Source organism: Populus alba, chromosome 18, assembly GCF_005239225.2.
Source record: "Populus alba chromosome 18, ASM523922v2, whole genome shotgun sequence".
In the NCBI taxonomy this organism is placed as follows: Eukaryota; Viridiplantae; Streptophyta; class Magnoliopsida; order Malpighiales; family Salicaceae; genus Populus; species Populus alba.
In genome coordinates, this window is record NC_133301.1 from 178,476 (window position 1) to 200,442 (window position 21,967).

Here is a 21,967-nt window from a genome sequence, read left to right on the forward strand (position 1 = left end):
ATCAAACAACCTGTTATTTGATTTTTTTCATAATCTACCTGTTGTGATGTCTGAAAAATTAGGTAAAATGGTTCTTTGACTCGAAATATATTTTTCAAATTTTTTTTTTTTGAATCAAAACACATAGAACAACACTCTAGAAGCCATGATAAACCTATTCATGGCATTTAAAAACTTCTCAAACCATCATGAAACCAAAAATCAACCTGAAACTAAAATAACATCCACCTAATATGACCTTAATTCATCAAATGAAATCATTTGAAACAAATATTAATTGTTTTGGTGGCGTAAATCAGCGTCTAATAATATTATTTTTTTTTCGTTGGAATTTAACGATCTCTCTCTTCTTTTAAATCAGAGACCAAAAAATAATAAAAAATAAACTTTCATACCAAAATAGAATTAAAAAATATTGAGGTACCGAACATTTATAATTTCTAAAATATGAGGACCAAATTAAAGTTTTATATTAACTTTGAAACCATCACCCATTTAAAACATCTTTTTTATATATTTCTAATTTTTCAATCTCATCCTTAGCCAATAAAATTTATTTAATTTCCCTTGAATCTAGTTCAAAAGGGATGAAACCACGTGAAAAAAATCTTCTTAGGATCAAATTAAAAAAAACAAAGAAGTTCAGCACAGTTTATCTATAATAATATTTGAGAAGATAAACAGTGCAATCTTCCACACAAAATAAAAAAGCCCGTGCCTTTTAGTTTTCTTAGTAATTTTTATTATTAGCCAATTTCTGGCTAATAAATTTTGATAGGGCTAGAAAACAAAAACAATTAATTTGGGCCTATTTCACACTCCAATTTAATAATACTCCATTGGTCATCTAAACTTTTTTTTTTTTTTTCCAGCATTAAAAGATATTTTCCTTGCGTTTCCCACACCTCAGGAAGTTTTCCCACGCTGTATAGTTGTTGTAAACAAGTGGGGAATACACATGCAAATAAACAGAATAATGCACAGTAATTAAGAAAAAAAATATCAATTATCAGTTTGTTCATCAACTGAGACTAAAGTTCCATCACTGAGATTATTTCGTGCTAATGACTGCCTGCCATTTATTACTAGCGGGAAAATCAAAGGCTATTGAATTATTAAAATATATATAAAAAAGAGAAAAAAATGCACTTCATAATTCCTTTTTTCTTTTTCATCCAGGCAACAAAACTCACAAACGGGTAATTATATTGAACTTTCTACGCCAATGTTGGTATTGGTTGAATGATTACAACACTCGCAAGGAGGACCGTCTAATGCATGCTACCAAATTCTTCTGAATCAAAACTTTAACTAGCATAATCCAAAGGTTGACGACCTGCTACACATCCAAGTTCCCATGAATACACCCAACACTTTGATAAAGATGGGAAGAAGGCAGACAGTACAGCCACTCCAGCTTTTCCAGTTAACAACAAATCGATCATGCGGGGTTTCTACCTAGTAGCAGCCCTTACACTCATGGACGAGTGATAGTTGGTGCTTCTCTGTTTCCTGTAAGATGTGTAAACATCGTCGTATTGACTTGGCTCATTAGGATCGGCTGTTGCCCCAAGTCCCAATCTTCCTGAGCCAGTTCCAGGTTTCCGCTCCACACTTCCATCTGCATAAGCTCCTGTCTCTGGCTCAACCTGTAAGTTTGGGGGAGGAGGGATGCAAGCTCCCCCCTTGCGAATGGGAGACTCTCTCTCATACTCATCATCTTCATCTTTTGGGTCAGCTCTCATAGGTCCCTCAGATGGGTTAACCTCTCCAATCTCTTTAAAAAACTTTGAGACTCTATCTAGAATTTCTGATGGGGATACATTGGACGGGGGTATGGTTGTCGGGATGTCCAAAGGGCTCAAAGGTGAGTAGGGCACCCCACTGCCAATCTGCATCTTTCGGACCATTCCAGGAATAAGACCGGGTGGGAACAGGGGATATGGTGACAAGTTTTCAGCAATGTTTGCAGGAGGTGCTTGCAATAAATGTGGTGCAGGTTGTTGACCTGCTGGCAGAACAGAAGAATTTATGGGCAGGGAACCCGGAAAAGTAGCAGCAGGGACTGGATTTGGAATAAATTGCTGATTTCCTAGGGTTGGAAGCATGACGGGCAGCATTTGTTTATCAAGATGCTCCTGATCTGGTACACTTTGCCTATCAGGTGGCCATTGTGGAGCATTGTGGCTTGTTGCATGTTGAGTAAAGCCTGCAGGAAAAGGAACTTCTGTAACATTTCTCACGAGAATGAAATTGCCAAATTCATCAAAACAAATCCGAAGACAAATCACCTTATGCTATTAAGTTGCCCCTAAAACTCAATCAGTAGTCACAACTACCCCTGGTACAATAACACTATTGGTTTAAAATGCTCTGCATGTATAGCAAGAGGATGGAAGGAGCTACCTGCAGCAGGCACAGAATCTGTTGAGCCAGTAGATAATTCTTTTGGAGGCCCTGGAAAAGAATTTACTGGTGGTCCGCTAACCATCTCACCTTCAAGTTTATAAATGGTATCTTGATCATAGACCTCCTTCGAGGCCCAGAACTGCAGAATTTTCTGCAACCGCGACTGGTTTTCATCCTTATTCTGAGGGTAGTGATAAATCCTTGCAAGCATGGAACCTAGCACAGGCTTAAATGCAAGGGCTTCATTATCAAGATCATGGGGATTAATTCTCCTTTGCAAACTGCAGGTAACGAATAACAAAAAGGTCAAGGAAGTTTCAGACTACTCTTTCCCTATGAACAAAATCATCATTTCTACCAAAGAAAAAAAACGCAATCATGGCTCACAATGCCATAGCAAGAAAGTAAAAAAACCAAAACAAAATACAACCAAGCAGAGATGGAAATCTACAGGTGGTTGCATTAAAAATCAAGCAGGCTTGAAGATTCATACAAGATAATTCTTAAAATAAAAATAGTCAAATATTTCAAAAGACAAATATGAAGGACCTAGCAGACTGGCAGCTGCAGAGAGTCAGCCACAGGGTAATTAGGATGATAAAAGAAGACTGACATAAAAGACTTTTGGAGAAACTGCACATTTTGAAGATATAACTATAAGTCTATAACACATTTACATATTAATGTCAACTTTCAAGGTGCACTCATAAATTCCAAAGCTTTTACATATTAGATATGTAACCTGAATCTAATATGAGCTCCAGGGGCAAAAAGGAAACTACAACAACATTAGGGATTGCCAATAATGTTATCTGAAATTGTGCTCAGAATTTTAGCTGATGATGTAAACTTGAACATGTTATTTTTTTTCCCAATACAGGTGGAGCACCCCCAGTGCCCCCTCATAGAATCTCCTAATGATACAAAGATGTGAAAACAAGCCATCAACTCCAGCAAAAGTTTGTGTTCCTTGCTTGTGATTTGCTTTCAAGTTCATACAAAGAAGGCCTAAAGCTGGGATTGAGTTTGGCCTTTTAGGGCTAGAATTCAAGGAGAAGCAGCTGCTCAATCATGGAGCTAGATTGCAGACTGAAGAGACGATGCTAAAAAAAAGAGCATCGGAGATTGAGAGAGATACTTCAGCCTTCTGAAATCTATTCCCAAACTACAAAAAATGTTATTATGTGGCCTTTTATCTGAAGCCCTGTTTGTGAGTTTTTTCCAATTATATACTGTAGAGACTATAGAAGGCAGTAAGATATAATGTTCTCTCACTAATATTTGTGAGACAGATAAAAAGGATAACAAGTGGGGCTTAAAACTATGAATAGGCCACAAATATGCAACTTTGGGTTTATATCTTTGCAATGGCAATACTTTTAATAAATCCTATCTACATGTACCAAAATCTTAAGCCATTACATGCTATGTAAAAGAGGGAGATTTTCAATTAGGAAGGAAGCTGGGACCACAAATTTCATATAATTTACACTATCAAGGGCGCTTTCACAAGTCAAAGTATTCTGAAATTCTGGTTCCTTGAATTTTTATAAATCTATCATTCAAGGGTGCTTTCAAATGGAAAAATCTACTTCTGGTAGCTGAAAGCCAACAACTTCATTCTCTACTTTGTGACTCAATGATTATTTATCTTATTTCCATCTTTGTCAAATTCGATTATAGGTAAGTATCTACATTCTGATGAACCATATGATTTCAAGTTCGATTATCAGTAAGCATCCAATTCTGATCAACCATATAACTTTGAGTAATTTAGCTCAATGGGACTAGATTTCAGAGCAATGAAAACACAGAGTTTAAGCTTCTTTAAGAACAGAAGACCTCAGATTAAGATAATATTGACAAGGAATTCACTCATGAAGGATTATAGCAATATTTGACTAAAGAGGCCCTTCTAGCACAAGGCACACAATTACAAAGATCAATTCCATTAAAGATATATGCATCCTTAAGACGGGAAGGAGAGACGAATGAAAAGAAAATGAATCAAACATGAGTGTATGATGCAAGGAGCTTCTGAACAAACAACAGAGACAAACTGCTGTTGTTGAACAATACAGATTTTGTTAAGGAGTGATCAAGTTGCAGTAAGTTCAGACAGCAATGCAGAAGTAGAACCATACCTGTCAAAAAGAATATCATTGGCGAGATAGATGATGTGCAATTGCCTCTCAGAATCATCCAGAGAAAAAATCCTGTCCCTAAGTGCTTCAGCAAGAGCTGGTGCAAATGGAGACCTTTGCATGAACCAAGTCTTGGCCCCTTTGATAGACTCCTTGGTACCATTTAGAGTGTTAAGCACATTACCGAGTTCCACTGCAACATCAGGAGGAAGTGGACCAGAGAGTCCTTTAAAGGACTTGGATGGTTGATCAAAATCTGATCTATTATGAACACCAAAGGGCTGTGGAGTGTGCTGGTGATGGTGATCATAAAAAGGTGGAAAAGGAGGTTGGTGCATTTGAGGAGGAGGCCCAACAGTGGCATTCATCATTGGGTTTGGTGGTGGATGCATCATAGAAGATGCTTGGAAAGGAGGATTGAGAGGACCACGCGTAGATAACCAAAGTTTATACCGATAATATGCATGACCCTCTCCTCCAAAAAGGAAACTATAAGCAGGATTATCCTGCTGTTTTTCACGGATCATGACTTCAAATTCCGGCCCATTCTTTGTGGCATACTCAACAAGCTTATCTATACGTTTCTGAAGCTCAGGATCAGATGGAGGGGGAGCCGGAGCTGGGGGAGAATCATAATTAGGAGTATGAAAAGGTGGAGGTATAAGGTGAGGCGGTAAATGTGGTGCAAAAGGCGGAGGGTGCTGCTGTTGCTGTGGCGGGTGTTGAAGATGGTGAGGGTGTGGAGGAGGTTGAGTGTAGGGATATTGCTGCACTGAAGGATGAGGAGGAGGCATGAATGGATTAGGTGGGGGAGGGTATTGTTGGTGTTGATGTGGAGGAGGAGGATATCCATATTGTGGCTGCTGCTGCTGAGCATATGCCATTGCGGCATAATCATGGGGCGGAGGCGGCGGTTGCCTATCCATTAAACCTAGCAAATAAAAAACTAAATAAATTTTTAAAACCCATCCTCAAACTCACCATGATTTCACATAAGAAACAACAATTACACTAAAATCCCGCATTCATTCAATACTTAATTAGTAGGCTAAGTAATTAAAAATTGAAACTTTGAGAGTCTTGCTAATTTTCTCAGCTAACAAACAGCTATTAAATATGACTTGCACTACTACTACTACTACAAGAGGAAATACTAGAGAAGGAGAAGGAGAAGGAGAAGCATACCTTCTGTGATATTAACCAAAGCAGAGCCAAATCTTACTACACGAAAACCGGCAAAGAGCTTATCGGGGAATGAGAGACAGAGCGATCGAACGACGGAGTGAGAGAGAGAGAGAACCAGTTGGCTATCGGAGTCGGGGGCCCGATAACTAAATAAGTACTCCGCTTTGTTGGATTGACGACCTGAAAAAGTTATGAATATATTCTGTTGGGCTTGGCCCGGACCACTATATTTGACCCGGCTCGACCCCGTGACGATACACTGGGGCAAAAATTTTGTATTTTGAAGGACTAAAATAATAACTAATAAACCTTTGCAAAACCCTGGAGTTGGGACCTCACCCTCTGTGACCCTGAGGTTTCTCTCTTCCACCGCCAGCAAGCTGAAAACACAGACACTGCAAAACGGGAAAGGGAAAAAAGACAATTTAAGGAGGAAAGCTTGCAACTTTATTAACAAAAGAGCAAAGGAAATGAAGGAATAGAAGGTGGGAGATGAAGAGCTTTTTGTCACTCTCTACTTCTTCTGCTACAGCTTTCCATTTTCGTCCTCTCATGGCTAAGGTTCCTTCTTTTTCTCTTCTTCTAGTTTCAGTTTAATTTTTTTATTTTTACTCTCATATCTGTGATTCTTGATGCTCCATTTGATAAAAATTGATTCTTTGTGTACTTGGTCAATGAAAACGAAAAACAAAGCATTTCATTCTTAGATTCCTGTTCTCTGTATAGCATAATACAGTGATAAAGATGCTAACTTTAAATTAATTCATATCTTTTTTGTTTTGCCTTTTGCATCGATGTTTGCAGTTACAAAGCCGGGCATTTCTGAATTATCCAGCATTTTATTTATCATTTTGTACTCCTTGTCGTAATTACACGCAATGCTCACAGCTTAAACTAAGAAGAGATGGACTGTCTTCTATTACCTCCATCAACCATTCTCAAAATCTCACCAATGGATGGTCTATGTATATGTCAGCCTTTAATTCACACTTAAACACTGGAAGTCTCTTAAACCATCGGTCTTTTAATAATGGTACTTCAGTTTGATTTACTGTTGTATTCTGAAGTAAATCTGAGGCAAAAGATAGAGAAGCTGGATCCACATCATATCTTTAGTTTTTGTCACTAATTTGTGATAATTCAGGCCGGAGATAACCTATTATTTCTTTCTGTTTTTCCAGTTGAGTGATTCTCTTAATCATGACAGCGGATTTAGTTTTCTGAGAACACCCCCCAGACCTCGCAACCCCCGCATTCCTTCTTTTATTTGGTAGCAAATGTTGAGTTTTGCTGTTCAATGCAACAGGTACATTGCAAAGACATTATATGGCGATGATGAGGAAGAAGAAACTCCTCAAGATACTAATGATACTAATGTTGATGAAACAAAACTGCTTGATGTTCATCCAACTTCCGATGAGTAGGTTTTCCTTGAAAATTTTAGTTCTTTGCATCAGAGTCAGGGTATCACTTCCATTAACCAGTGCAACTGGTTTGTTTGCTGTTTCTTTCAAGTTGACTAGAAATTTTTTCCTTCCTTTTTAGGTTCTTTTGAAGAAAGGTCCATATGGATTCTATGTACAGCTTGGCGAAGACAGGACAGGTTGCACGCTTAAAAGATCTTCTGTTTCCCATGTGTGTTTAGATTTGCTTGCATGATACATGCAATTATTTTGGAACCTCATTTTTCTTTCTGATACCATTTATGGTGATGCAGTGTTGTGTGTGCATTGTCCATTTCTTGGTTTCTTTTCTTCGGGGCAAATTTAGTGATGTCATTTGCCATGCTGCTCTGCACCAGCATATTGTTGTCATTGTTGGTATCTTTTATTCATTGAAGTTTTGTGCTCACTCTTTTTTCTATTTTTTTTACTGCTAGCATCTGCTTGGATGGGTCCAACTTGTTCTTGGAAATACACTTTGTGCCATGCTATCATTGTAATTAGCGAACAAGTATTAAATGGACAGAATTGTTCTTTTTTAGATAAAAGATGTGGATGCTATTGCTCTTGAAGTTGCTCTCGACTTGCTACGCTACCCGTGGACATTGGTATGCTCGTTAATTTCTCTACAGATTTATCTTTCCCTCATCTTTGGCTATTGTTGCACTCAGTTATTTTTTCTTTTTGTTAGGGTGACCATCCAAAGGACGGGAATCCTGTGATACTAAAGATCGGAAGGGTTGGATATATGGTTAAACATCGCCAAACAATGGCTTCTGTTCCCAAGGTATGTCTTGTTTGGCATTTCTTTGTGTTGTATTGAGTAGTGATTTTCATATGTTACTACAATCTAGCCTAATTTATCATCCATGTTGGCAAGCATAGTTGAAGGGACTATTACCAATGCATGAAGTTGGAGGGGAAAAATGGAATGTAAAGAGTCACCCCAAATGGATTGGGCCCCTCATATGTGGGGAACCCTAAGGGGATTAGCATGGTAGTGAATTACACTTTTAAGTTAGCGTGAAATAAGGGCAAATGAGGATCATTGCATATTAAGGGGGACGTATCATTTTTGTGAACCGTTATGGCTCCTGTCTACCTCAAGGTCAATCACTGCTTATGATCACAGCAAAGTGGTGGAATACCGGCGCAATTGGGGAGGGAGACTATAAACAGTAGTTATTTGTATGAAATGATTGCTTGTAAGTGATCAAGATAAAATATTCTTAATTTCTTAACCCAAAACCCTTGTTTTATAGCACTACATCCACGGTATCTCTTTACCATTTCCCTTTGATGGATCTATGTTAAAAAAAACCTTCTCTTTTATTGCACTCCATACAAAGTGCCTCTTTGCATTTCTCCCCTTGATGAATCTATGAAGCAATTGATAGTTTTAGACTTCCAGGATCTTCATCTAACTATTCATGTTCGGGGTGTTATTTGAAACATATGCAGAATGTTATTTGAAACATTGCCAGAGGATGTCGCACTGGAGAAAGCGTTGGAGCTTTTATTGGGTAAAAATGCAGATCGACCCGGCCAGCCTAAGAGCAAACCGAAAGTCAAAGAAGCTGTTGAGGCTAGGGAGAGTGGAGTTGGTAAATAGTAAATACATGGAATCATTTTTGGCTAACACCTTGACACAATGAATGAATCAATGGATCTGTTGAACGAAGGCAGCTTTTTAGTTTCAACAGAAGAAAGCATTGCTCTTCTGAGAAGGGTTCCAGCCCCTGTATGGACAAGAGAGATTCTTCTTACAATATAATTTTGTACAGCAGTGTAAGAATATGCAATTATATTGTAAGGTAGCAATTGAAATGTCTTGTTGGGGTTTTTTAGGACAGTCTGGTTGCCGGTTTCACAATATTCAGCAGAAAATCTTGGAAAGCTGCTGTGTGGTAATTTAAGTTTAGAAATGATGCACTCACCATGGAAATTCTTCTTCTGAATATTTTTTTTGGGGTATGTTTATATTTATGTGTTATATTATTTAACTTGGATGTTTTTATCTTTGTAATTAATTGAAGCTTTGGAATTTTTTTCGGAAACAAATTGGTGATAAATACTAAAAATTTGTGTTTTAATATATCAATAAATGTAGAAGATCCAACTCCAGAAAAAAAGTGTGTTCAAGGAACAAAAAATCATTTTTTATAGTAAAAAATAGAGAGAAATATGTTTTTTCAAAGAACTAAAAACCATAAAATCAATTTTTATATTAAAAAGTTGAGAGAAATATGGTGTTCATTGAAAACCATTTAAAATATTTTTATTTCAATAATCAAGAAATATCAAATAACATTTTGATTCTTGATGGTTTAATTAATGGAACTAAATTTATTAAAATCGAAAACGAATAACTAAATGCCATGGAGTTTAATCATTTCCATGAGGGATAATAATAATAATAATAATAATAATAAACTTAAAAAATAAAATGGTTGGAGCAGTAACATAAAAATATAAATTTAGGGATCGTTGATGTAGCTGCTGACAAGCGGGGCATAACGTAACCGAGGGAAAAAAAGGTTGGAAGAAAAGGAGAGGGAGAGCGAGAACCGTTGTCCCCGTCACTGTCGTCATCTTGAAGAGCGTGAATGCAACAGCAAGCACTGCTTCAACATCATCACATGTATCATCATCCTGCTCTCGTCGCTTCTGCCATGTCTCAGGTCTTTCTCTCCCTCTGTTTGTTAAATTTTCAATCTTTGTTTATTATGTTTCTTTTCCGCTACAATCACTTTTTTTAGTTCATTCATTCATTCTTCAGTTAATTAAATTCAAATTTTATTCTTTTTTCATTTATTTTAATATAAATATTTATTTTATTGTGCGGGGTTGGTGCAGATGGAGCCTATCCTTGGTGGTAATCTGCCTCCTGCTTTTGATCCTTCTTCTTCTTGTCGCAGAGTGTAAGCCTCTTTCATTTTCTCCCCTTTCTTTTCTTTCATCTTTATCCTAATTTCCCTTCTCTTGGATTTGAATTTTTTTAAAAAAAATTCTAACACTCTTTCCTTCCATGGATGATCAATTAGTTATGTAGGAAATATTCATGTAAACGTCACTGACAAACTTCTTGCTGAAGTTTTCGCAACTGCTGGCCCTCTTGCTGGATGCAAGCTCATCAGAAAGGATAAGGTTTCTTTCTTTCTTTCCTTACCGATCAATTCAACTCCCCATTGCCCCAGCCTCTTGTTTTTCCGACATTTTTCGTTGAATTCTTTAAGTGTTTTGCACTTCCTAGTATTATTTCAGATGGGAAGGAAAAAAAAAACAAACAAACAAAGAAACTTTAGTGTTAGAATAGAGGATGACTTGTTCTAGATATTGTATTTCTCTTACTCTGAAAAAATTCTTCTCTTCTGATTTTGTGCTGGTTTTGCCTGTTGTCTTCTTACAATATTCTTTTCCATAATGTTGCCTGCACTTTTTTTTAATGATTCATATGGTTTGTGCTAATTGCAGTCATCTTACGGTTTTGTGGACTACCATGACCAATCATCTGCAGCACTTGCAATAATGACATTGCATGGACGCCAACTGTAAGTTTTTGTGTCTCCTTGATTAAGCTTGGTTAATCTTGTACCTTTAGCCCAATGGATTCGTTCAGCTGACAATCTAAAACAAGTGCAAGGAAATGATTTTAAATAATATGGTTTGTACCACCGAATCTTTTTCCTAATTTCTATCATTTTCTTCTGGACCAAGCCACTTATTTATTTGTCGAAATACTGATTTGATTGCATGTTGTGTATTGAGTGATTAAGATTTGCAAATAATCAGTATGACTTTATTCAATTTTTACTCTGTAGCAAATGCTACCTTATTTTCAATGTAAACTCTTTTTTTTTTTTTTTTTTTTTTCCGGACATCATAGATTTTGTGTTTTATTAATATAATTTTCCAGTTATGGTCAGGCGCTTAAAGTGAATTGGGCATATGGCAATAGCCAAAGGGAGGATACATCAGGTTATTTTCAGTTTCATTGTTTCAGCTGTTTTTTATTTGGTTGTCTTGCTTGTTCGCAGTTTTTATGGGTTTATTCTTTCATCTTGTCAGGGCATTTCCATGTATTTGTTGGTGATTTGAGTCCAGAGATTACTGATGCTAATTTATTTGCGTGCTTCTCAGTCTTTCCTAGTTGCTCGTAAGTTCCTTGTTTTCTGTTTATCATTTTTTTCATCCAAAATGTTTCGGGTCAAGTGCAAACAAAGTATTTTGTAATTTGGCCATTTGCACTTATTTGTGTTTTATTCTTCAAGCAATGCTCTTAAATGTGTCAATACTATAAGAAAATTAAGGCAAAGGTAATGATGCCCTTTTGCTATTTGTGACACTTTTAAGTAAACCCAATTATGCTCATCCATTTAAGTAGTTGTTAAATGCAGTGTCAGGGGCATATTTCTTGCTGCTAAAACAGTTAATGACACTGTTGAGGAACAAAACACATGTCACTCAAGTGGGAAAAGAAGATATCACTGAAATGTAAATGGCTAAATCACACTGTACTCTTGTGCACTTTGTCTAAAACTACAGATGTATTTGTTAAAACACGATTTTTCTCTTTGATTGATGTTAACAGTCTTGATTAACATGTTATGAGTAGACTGCTACCATCTCTTTTATGTTACTCATGTCTTATGCTCTTTTTTGGCTGTGTAAAAATACCAGGTTGTTGTTTTTGTTCTAAAAACATTATGTTTGTTTTCACAATGTTGTTTCATTTCCAGCAATGCAAGGGTCATGTGGGATCACAAAACTGGCCGCTCAAAAGGATATGGCTTTGTTTCATTCCGTAATCAGCAGGTACTGCTTTCCAGTTATGAGTAGCTACTGGATCAAGTTTCAGGGTTGTGGATTTATTTCTCAATCCATTTTACGCTTTCTGAACTTCTTGTTACACAGTGTGTTCAAGTTGATAGAAGATTTTATGAGTTAACAATGTTTTGCTTGGAGCTTGAAGTATTGAGGTCCTCTGCTAGAATTGTTTGTACTTTTCTAGTTTATTTGGGGATATAAAGATTCAAGAAGAAATTATTTGCTTTTATTTTCCATTTTAATTTCTTTTTAACAAATCTATTTTCAATGTTTTTGAGTGAATAATGATTGGTTTCCAACAGCAAATTGAAGACTGATTTAGATGTCTGGTGGCATGGATATCCTTATGTTCTGATTTTTCCATTTGGATATTGACTAAAATTTCTGAAGAAGTTGCTTAAGCCATAAACTAATTTTCTTATGATACTAATCTGCAGGAGGCACAAAGTGCTATTAATGACTTAACTGGTAAGGCACATAAATTTATCCTTGGTTCCTTGGGTTAACTTTTCTGTGCTTTCTGGGAAGAGTTAGTGCATACTTTTGATGTTTTGCTCCATTCTGAACTGTAGGTAAATGGCTTGGAAACAGGCAGATAAGATGTAATTGGGCAACTAAAGGTGTTGAATCCAATGAAGATAAGCAAAACAGTGATAACCAAAATGCAGTTGTACTTACTAATGGATCTTCAGGTAGCATAAACCTTTTCTGGTAATTCAGCCCACGTTATGTAAAATAATCTTTTTTTTTCTTTGCTTGATCCAAAAGGTCATTGAGCCTTACGTAATACCTAGAAAGGGGGTAGCTCTCTCCCTCCTTTTGTCCTTTGTATCTCAACTATAAGATGGATTCAATCCGATGCCACTTGAGATAATGGCAAATGACTTTAAATAAGAAATTATATTCTTTCCATATTTCATATCTGCACTTATGGTTAATAGGTTATTTACCAAGCATGCGTAGATAGGTGACTAGCTGATTTCAAAGTCCCGAAGTATTTACTAGTCCCTGCTTTCATGAAGTGGACTCAGGGGTGTGTGTGTGTGATCACTATCAGGTTTGATTTGCCATATGTGAGCTTCATTTTGGCATGAATTTATTTCAGCTGTAATCACTATTGAACTTCATTTCCCACTCCAGAGTTCTGAATTTTAGCTGAGCAATTTCCTGTTGTATTGAGTTTGTAAAACAGATATCTTTTGTAAATGCATGGTTGGAGAGTTGAATGCTGACAGGGTTTTGCTTTTGTATCTTGGTAAGCAGAAGGAGGTCAGGAAAGCACTAACGAGGAGGCTCCTGAAAACAATCCTGCATACACCACTGTCTATGTTGGCAATCTTTCCCATGAGGTACTTAAAGGATGAATAAGGAATTTACAGTTATTTTACTGCTTTCTACATGTTTACGTTGAACCCTCTTTTCTTTTGGAAGTGGTAACTTTTATCTCCAATATTGCATTTATTAAATAAGTGCTTTATAGGCAACAGATTGAATAAAAAGCATGCCATCTGTTCAGGAAATTCTGATTTTGAGAGTGATGGGTTTCATGTCATTTTTTATCTTCTTTGATCGCTCTTACTTCTGAATGGAAGTGATAAGATGTTGGCTCCTTGGCTCTGTACTTTTTGCTTGACAATTTGGTATGTTTGATCAGGTCACCCAGGCTGAGCTGCATCGTCATTTTCATGCTCTTGGGGCTGGTGTAATTGAGGATGTTCGAGTCCAGAGAGATAAAGGTTTTGGGTTTGTCAGATACAACACTCATGAAGAAGCAGCCTCAGCCATTCAAACGGGCAATGGGAAGATAGTTTGTGGAAAGCCCGTGAAGGTCAGACATGATATTACTTGATAGGTTTTCTTTTCTTTGTTTTTTGCTTCCTTTCATGTCAACATTGGTGTTTTCATGTGCAGTGCTCATGGGGTAGCAAGTCAACTCCTCCTGGAACAGCTTCAAATCCATTGCCACCTCCACCTCCAGCTCAACCATATCAAATCGCTCCATCAACTGGTATAAACCAAGGCTACTCTGCAGCTGATTTGTTGGCCTATCAGCGCCAGCTCGCCTTGAGCCAGGCTGCTGCGTCCGGCCTTTCAGGCCAAGCTCTTCTCCAGCTGACCGGACAGCATGGCCTAGCTGCTGCTTCAATGGACCTGAGCGCTGGTGGGTCCCAAGCTATGTATGATGGATATCATAACGGTTTGGCTGCTCAGCAGCTCATGTATTACCGTTAGTTCTAGGACCATTTTTGGATGATTTTTCTTCTGGACACCTTTTCTTGTTTGAGATATGGATTTCTCTGAGATCGAATGCGTCATCATTTAACTGAGTTTTAATTACCTTATCCGAGTTGTATATGTAAGATGTAATTCAAACTCGGAATTTCTTGAGTTTTCTAGCACGTACTTCAAAACAATGTCCATCTCTTGGATTAAGTTTATTTTAATCTATCAATCATTTAACAAGCCTCGTCTAGAATAGTTGATTGTTACCATAACTTCAAGTTATGGGTGTCCTCACTTCATTGTTTCAGACAAGCAGAGCACTTTTGTTACGTAAATATGTTAATCTTGTGGTCAAATGAAAGTGTAGTGTACATATAAATTATATTTTTAAAGGATTTTCACAAAGAATATGTTGAAAAATAATATAAATTATATTTTAAAACCTCATTTTAACAACTTTAACTTATGAGTTATGATAGTTTTTTTAACTATAAAACTAAACCACCAAGTAAAAAGGGAAAGTCTAAGCAATTAAAGCGCCATCTTAGGAGTTGATAGGCTGAGAACATGGAGCAGAAGCTGAGGAGGAGACCTCATATTCAACCGAGAGTACATTGCAAATACATGGGAGTATCAAAATTTGATGACATAACATCTATCGGTAATCAGATTATTAGGTATTATGTGATTATGCTTGTACCAATGTGGGGTACCTTTACAGCAAAATCAAATTTCAGGATTTTTGCAAAAAGTTGTAGTGACAATCTACAAATTTAATTAAGCTCTTTGCTAGCCACTTCCCTTGGCAATTCAAAGAGATGGGACGACTAATTTGTGACAATATTGAAACACAGCACAAAAGGAGAGAAAAACGTCAGAGGAACTTCTGACCTCATCTTGATTGATTATATCTACACGGTATCAAAAAATAAAAATCAATGGAACTTCCATTTTAATTTCCTTAATTATTAACAGTCCTGTTTGATTTTGACATTTCATGCATGGGCTGAAGAGCTTCTTGAGCTTACTTCGGATCTTGAAGAAGGAAGGTCACTCTGCAAAAACATTAAGTATTTGTTAATGTGGTAATTTGTAGCTATGCATACTTGTAGATTTTTATGCAGAATTAATTCTGGCGAGCTTACTGCACTTGGTGTTGACAATGAGCGATGCATAGTTTCTTCAGCAATTGCTCTCAATCTCTTAAGTTCTGGCAGGACAACCTTTCCGAGGTCAGGCCTGTCTTTCCGCCTTAACTCTGCACACTTCAGCGATAGATCGGCAAAGTATGTTGCCTCTTCGATCGGCCAATCAGGCACTGCTGGATCCAGCATCTGAGCAAAAGTACCCTTTTCAAGTGCCCTTTCAACATGGTGAGTCAATCCCATTGCCGGTTTCGCTGTTAATATTTGTAGAAACATGATCCCTAGAGAGTATATATCTGACTTTATACCTAGCATGCCTGTTTGCTGATACTCTGGATCTATATAGCAGAAAGTTCCAGCCGTGGATGTCATACGGTACTGCGTCACGTTGTCAGCAACTGATGGTGGGACTAGCCTGGCCAACCCAACATCGCTGATCTTGCTCACAAAGTTGCGGTCAAGCAAGATGTTGGCAGGTTTTAGATCACGATGTACGAGTGGCTCAGGTTTCGTTTGGTGGAGGAACAGCAAACCAGTGCCAATTTCAGCTGCAATGCGAAACCTTAACTGCCATGATAAAGGTGGAGTGTTTCCCCTGCAGAAGAGACGATCTTCTAAGCTACCGTTAGCCATAAACTCATATACTAAGCATCCGTACTCAGGGCAGGCTCCCAGGAGGAGGACCATGTTAGGGTGCCTTATGCAACACAATACCTCAACCTGAAAACAGTTCTCACCAGGTTAATCGAAAATCTAAAAAGATAATTTTCAAGAGTTGTCTAGTATAGTTTCAGAAAGGCTTCTGTTGAATTGTTGTAACCCATGAAAGGGTTAAAATCTTCGAAGGGGGTCACTCCTAAGCTGCTTAATGAATTTAAAAATTGTGTTTTTGGAGAAATTTCTTTCTGAAAAGTTACAATACCGATTTTTCCTTTCGAAAAAGTCGTTCAGAAGTAAGAGCTTGAAAATTTTTAAAATTGAAGCACCTGTAGAGAATCTTTTTGGCTACGTACCTCTTGCTGAAACTGTGACCTTCCTTGAGCTGCATCCGGACGTAAAACCTTAATTGCTACGGACGTGTGGTCCAGATAACCCTTGTATACAGGACCATAACCCCCTTCACCAATCTTGCGTGATTCTGAAAAGTAATCTGTTGCAGCTTCAATTTCTTCGATTGGGTATCTCCTGTATCTGACATCTGAATTTGCTAGAGCATCAAGAGCCTTTCTCTTCTCTTCTGCTTCTCTGTGTGCTTTCATTTCTGCGTTAATCCTTTTTTGTGATTCCAGCTCAGCAATTCGCTGAGCTGCTTCTGCAGCCTCAATTGCTGCTTTGGATTTGGCTTTTTCCCTTTCTGCAATTGCCAACGCAGCTTCCTCGGCTAACCGTGCTTCTTCTAATCTCTGCTCTTCTTCCATTTTCCAGCGCTGGAGCTCTTTTGCCTGCAAAGACGTTAATCTCAAAACTCATGGTGGAGTTCTTAAGGCCACATGACAAGAAGATGAAATTTCTTATACCTTTTGTTTTGCAGTGAGTGCCTCTTTGCAAGCGGAACTGTACATTTCCATTGTTTGCTTGAGCTCCAGCTTTAACCTTCTCATTTCAGCCTCCACATCTTCCTGAGATTTTACAGAATATATTGAATGTAATTGTTAGCTCTCACAAATCACAAACACTAATGTAGATAGTGGATTATCTGTCATTTGAGAAAAGTCAGAAATTGTTGCCAGCTTTACCGGAAGGTGGAACGTGCTTTCATCTGCGTGGATTAAACTGGAACTTTTCACAGACTAGTTTATTTCCAGGGCGACAATGTTTAGATCTATGTTTATTCATTGTTACACTAATTATGAAAGATACTATTATAGATGTATGCTTATTCATCTACAGATAATGCAGATGCTACTTTTATATATTTCTGCTATTGAAATGAATGACTGCATGCTCTTACCGCGGCTGATGGCAGCTGGTCACTTTCATGTGAGAAGGGTGATAATTCAGGTGAAAAGCCACCTTGATCCATTGATCTCCTTCCATAATGCAATGACTCAAAGCTATAGTTGCTGTCAAAGTCAGAGATGTTTGACAGCCGTGGAGGGGTGCGGCTTGTTTCTGTGTTGTCATAGAATGCTGGAAATATGCTGTCGATGCTTGCTCTGCCAGAGCTGACAAATGATATATCGCTATCTGGAACCGAGAGTTCACCATATGACTTTCCATTCAAACCTCTCCTAGTGAATGGTGACCTGTTTTCAGAAGCAAAAAATTTAATGTTTGTTCTTCAAGAGACTGATAGATTTTCCCTTTTCTCATCTGGGGACTCTAAAAGACACAGTAGGTCATCGATAAGAGTTCAGAACGATTTTGATGAAAAATTTCAGGTCTCCCTTCACTAGAAAACTAACTATATAGATAATTTATGTTTTTCACAGTTTTATTGTTCTTCTCATACAAAACAAGGAAAATGAGCGCTGAGCATCACTTGCCTGAAGGATTCTGTCTCACCAATTGATCTTCGGGGTGGTTCCAGTGGTGGCTTCTCAGCTACCGATTGAATACACATTATTAAATTTATGATCAATGGGATTTTACTCAGAGCATAGAAAATAAAAACAAAAACAAAAACAAAATCCCCAACCTCTTTTAACAGGAGTTGGAGGGATATGCGTGTCCATTGAAGCTGGCATTGTGTCGTTTTGGTTAAGAAGTTGGCTGTGCACTGAGGTAACCGGTGCAGGACGGGAGGCAGGTCGCATGGACTGAATCTTTCCTTTGGTTATGACATAAACAGTACAAAAATCCGGTGCCCCCCTTGACACGTTGCCTGCTATATCTGCTGCTTTGAATCTTTTGGGAAGAAATGTTTTGGAGGTTAGGGAACTCGGAAGAAATTTATGCTTTCATAATATCATTAGCTTTACATTCTACAGAAACACAAAAACACTCATACGGATTATTGATATAAAGCTTGTTAGCCATTTTCACATGCCTATCATCACATTTCAACATCCTGGATAAGAAATTTGAACAATTTATCATAGCATCTGATGTCAGTCTGTCTTGTCTTTGATAGCATTTCAGATGCATTTGTTACATGCCATTTGAAGCACCATGTTCAGAACTCTAACTTCTAAGCACTCATCTTCTCATCTCTCACCAACATATGACTTTTTTCTATCTGAAAAGGTTTTGCTAGATTTTTTTTCCTGCTAGTGACTTCACAAGAGAGGTACATACCTCAGAAAGCCTCCTTTCGTCGACCCACCAACAATCAAAGTCTCAATTAGAGTCTGGGTAACATATTCAATTAATGCTTTTGCGACATCCGTGTCTTCCAACATGACATCTTTGCAGCTAATCTGATGTCAAAATTGAATGCAGAAGCTTAAAGACTTGAAAATATGAAACAAGTATGGTTAACTATAAATTTAAAGTGCAGGCATCCTTAGAAGGCCTTAACGAATTCAATTCATAGAGAATTTCTGGACAAGTATGCATATGCTGTTGATAATTCCATAACTCAATATTTATTTCAGGATAGGCTTTTCCATTCAAGTTCACGTTGAAAGAAAATGAAGATTTCATCTTCTACACTTACATCTTTACGTGTGCAGAAACAGCGGAAAGGAAGGAACAAATCCTTGGAATCAGGATCTTTGGAACCAACAAATTGGTTCTTCTCTGCATCGAAAATGAATATGCAAATTGCAATAATATGATCAGTAACATGGTTAAGAAACTTCTCCTATACGAGACTACGATACAGAAATATTGCTTTCATCTCAAGGCTTAAAGCTTTACTGCTTTTTGCGCGGCATCTTTCTGTTAGCATGCAAATCCATGACATGTTTTCATTTGTTTCCAATTTTCCATCCCTTTTTTATGTAAGACTTTCTAAGGGAAATAGAATTTCCTGCTAAGATGATGCTTTCAGAAAAATATTAAGAAATCAAGCTATTAACAATTACAAAATGGAATCCACGACAATTTTCCATTTGCATCTGCAATATGTATGCAGGACTATGGTTGCAAGGGAGATGCTTACTTGGTGAAGAAGAATGTGAAGAAAGAGATGATTTGAGATTGACATGGATGAGAATAACAGTCTGCCCTTTAACCAAAAGATTGTCAATAGCCCATTTGAGGGCAATTTGACTGCTTTTATCCTTGTCTATTGCCACTGCAACTAATCCATTTCCTCCAACCCTTTTCTCTGGCAAAGACCTGGGCATCCACATCTCTCTCAATCAACTATTTTCTATCCTTGAAACTAATAACAGAACCTTCAAAACGTTCAATGGATTGATTTCTCTTCTGGTATCTTATCAGAAGCTGATGAGAACCTTTTGATCAACCTTTAACTTTCTCTACAAGAAACTCAGAAATGCAATCTGCATATCAAAATTTTATGCAAATGGGAATTTTTCTCTTTTCTTTGATTATCTATTTCCCTCTCTCTAGAAGAAGAGAGCCAGGGAGGGACCTTTAGCTCTTTGTGGTTCTACTGCAATATCCTTTTTCCTCAAGTTCCACAATCCTAGCTGTATCTTCCTAAATTAGTCTAGTTTTTTCTTTTTTCTTTTTTTAACCTTTTATTTTCTCTCTTCTAACGAAATTAATTAATTAAATTCATACCCTCTAAATTCTCTCCCCCACAAATTGCTCTCTGGTGTTTGAGCTTTGACCAATAAATACTCAGCTGCCATCAGATTTATGGTTCTGTTATCCTAAATGGCATGCATAGGATTAGTGAATTGAGGCCTTGTGACTCAATCAACTAGTCTTAAATTGATGCAGCCAATTGGTCTGTGGTGTCAAAAAAATCAGTTTGTTACATTAAATCGATGGACAAAGAATTTTTTTTTCTTGGAAAGGTAATGTATTATTCATTCAAGTGTTTCAAGTACTACATTTAAGCTGTTATGTTAACATCTTCCACTCCCACTAAACACTCTGAGCATGCCTCTTCTACACATGATAGATGAAGGTCATAATCACAAAAATCACAAGAGAATGCCCAGAACTTGCCTTGCCCTTTGAAACAGTCACACACATGTTTTTACCATGTCCAACTTCAGAGCATGTTGGTGCTTTACATTCTTCACTTGCCGGGGCAATGCATCTCCTTTCTTTTTCAAAGCTGCCTTCATCTCTGTAATCCTTGACTCTGTAAGTGGGGAAGCCTTAGCACTACACAAGGAAATCATGGCCTTCCCATATGTGCTAATGGTCTCACCATCCTGTCCTATAATGAACAAAGCTGGAATCCCTTTAATGTTAAAGATCCTGCAGAGGCCTTGCCATGTTTTATCCTTGTTTGGAATAGCAAGCTATGGCATGTTACTTGGGTTGGTATTAAATTCATTAAGGTCTCGGTCTGTAGACTGCAAGCCGTGGCATGCACTTGAAGTGTTCCTTGAGTCAATCCTCGTCGCGATCAAAGGAGGTGAGGACAATCTCTAGTTTTTTGCCAGTAGCTCTTAGGGCATTATAAATTTTGAGTAGCTGGGGAGCAAATGATTTACATGGCCTGCACCAGTTTGCCGAGAAGAGGAGGGAAATTACCTTACCATGACATGATGACAAGGGCACCTGAGCTCAATAAAAACGAGATTTGGCATTTTTGTTTCTTCGTTGCATTGAACAATTCCTTTTTAGAAGCTAAATAAACCGTAACTTTTCTTTTTTCATCAACCTTTTCAGTAATCAAACATAAACATAAAAGGTCTGCAGCAAGGATATAATATCTGCAATTAAGAGAAGGAAAAGGAAAAAAAAAAAGAATCACAGCTAAAGGGAGTTCCACAGGAAAAAAGATAATCTATCCCTTGTGCTGATAAGATGGTCACAAAAGTCTGTAATATTTTGAAATAAAATAAGAAGGCTTAAAAGGAAATGATAACAATACCCTTAGAAGAGTAGTCTTAGGTATGTATGGATAAAGGACATTTTAGTAATTAAAAAAATTTAATAAATATATATAAAAAAATGAAGAAGACAAAAAAGACAGACAAGACTCAGATTTAAAAAGAGAAAACCCTAAAAAAGCAAAGAGAAAAAAAGAAAAAAAATAAAGGAAGGAGAAGAGAGTTAAACAAAATAAAATTTAAAATGTAAGATTTATGTTTTGATATGTATAATTATTGGTATTAATTAAGATTATAAATTTGTTGAAAATTAGAGTTTTGAATATTTTAATTTGGGTTCGATTGATGAGTTGATTGAAATATTATAAGTTAATTGTTATGGTAATATTTTATTGAGTTGATTTTAGAAGATTTTGGGTAAGAATAATGATTTTAAGTTATGGTTTGTTTAAATAATAAATTTGAATTAGAGATTTTGGTAGATCAGTAGATGATATGTAGAAATATCTGGGTTTGAGGTTGATGATGATAAAAATTTAATTTAGTCCTTTAATTTGTAACCATTACAGTTTAGTCCTTGAGTTTTGAAAAAAATGATAGTTTGGTCCCTAAAGTAAAATTTAAGATTTTTTTTACAGAATTGAGGATGAATTATGGGCAAAATTTCAATATAGTTATGAGTTTATGATATTTTCATTTTGGTCCTTTCATTTGATAAAATTACA

The 21,967-nt window shown here is 37.0% G+C and overlaps 3 protein-coding genes and 1 long non-coding RNA gene across 11 annotated transcripts; 2 read left to right on the forward strand and 2 right to left on the reverse strand.

Annotated features, from left to right (window-relative positions):
* Positions 1 to 1,105: 1,105 nt before the first annotated feature.
* Positions 1,106 to 5,895, reverse strand: LOC118059458 (uncharacterized). Of its 2 annotated transcripts, none has more exons than XM_035072318.2 (4): positions 5,739 to 5,895; positions 4,554 to 5,484; positions 2,407 to 2,690; positions 1,106 to 2,209 (listed from the first exon to the last, which is right to left on the reverse strand). In XM_035072318.2, the coding sequence occupies exons 2-4, from the start codon at positions 5,477 to 5,479 to the stop codon at positions 1,455 to 1,457; spliced, it is 1,965 nt and encodes a 654-aa protein (XP_034928209.1). In that variant the 5' UTR covers positions 5,480 to 5,484; positions 5,739 to 5,895; the 3' UTR covers positions 1,106 to 1,454. The 2 variants fall into 2 exon arrangements, with proteins under 2 accessions (XP_034928209.1, XP_034928211.1); XM_035072320.2 differs by having other exon boundaries at positions 4,554 to 5,499; positions 5,739 to 5,882.
* A 119-nt stretch (positions 5,896 to 6,014) lies between these two features.
* LOC118059464 (uncharacterized) lies at positions 6,015 to 9,373 on the forward strand. 5 transcript variants are annotated; one of them, XR_004689313.2, is made up of 6 exons: positions 6,022 to 6,299; positions 7,045 to 7,158; positions 7,284 to 7,341; positions 7,618 to 7,788; positions 7,872 to 7,967; positions 8,642 to 9,371. It is a non-coding gene; the product is annotated as an uncharacterized lncRNA (long non-coding RNA). The 5 variants fall into 5 exon arrangements; XR_004689311.2 differs by having other exon boundaries at positions 6,023 to 6,299; positions 7,045 to 7,162; positions 7,723 to 7,788; XR_004689314.2 differs by having other exon boundaries at positions 6,023 to 6,299; positions 7,723 to 7,788.
* A 295-nt stretch (positions 9,374 to 9,668) lies between these two features.
* Positions 9,669 to 14,470, forward strand: LOC118059465 (RNA-binding protein 208). 3 transcript variants are annotated; one of them, XM_035072340.2, is made up of 12 exons: positions 9,669 to 9,861; positions 10,037 to 10,101; positions 10,225 to 10,327; positions 10,655 to 10,731; positions 11,097 to 11,158; positions 11,249 to 11,336; positions 11,920 to 11,995; positions 12,445 to 12,475; positions 12,580 to 12,699; positions 13,268 to 13,356; positions 13,662 to 13,835; positions 13,919 to 14,470. In XM_035072340.2, the coding sequence occupies exons 1-12, from the start codon at positions 9,787 to 9,789 to the stop codon at positions 14,237 to 14,239; spliced, it is 1,281 nt and encodes a 426-aa protein (XP_034928231.1). In that variant the 5' UTR covers positions 9,669 to 9,786; the 3' UTR covers positions 14,240 to 14,470. The 3 variants fall into 3 exon arrangements, with proteins under 3 accessions (XP_034928231.1, XP_073262210.1, XP_034928232.1); XM_073406109.1 differs by having other exon boundaries at positions 13,274 to 13,356; XM_035072341.2 differs by having other exon boundaries at positions 9,670 to 9,861; positions 13,271 to 13,356.
* Positions 14,471 to 14,947: 477 nt separating this feature from the next.
* Positions 14,948 to 20,735, reverse strand: LOC118059497 (U-box domain-containing protein 35). Its single transcript, XM_035072389.2, has 9 exons — positions 19,421 to 20,735; positions 18,974 to 19,056; positions 18,613 to 18,734; positions 18,014 to 18,222; positions 17,862 to 17,919; positions 17,327 to 17,621; positions 16,893 to 16,994; positions 16,389 to 16,817; positions 14,948 to 16,095 (listed from the first exon to the last, which is right to left on the reverse strand). Exons 1-9 carry the CDS (start codon positions 19,611 to 19,613, stop codon positions 15,226 to 15,228), a joined length of 2,361 nt encoding a protein of 786 aa, XP_034928280.1. The 5' UTR covers positions 19,614 to 20,735; the 3' UTR covers positions 14,948 to 15,225.
* Positions 20,736 to 21,967: the final 1,232 nt, after the last annotated feature.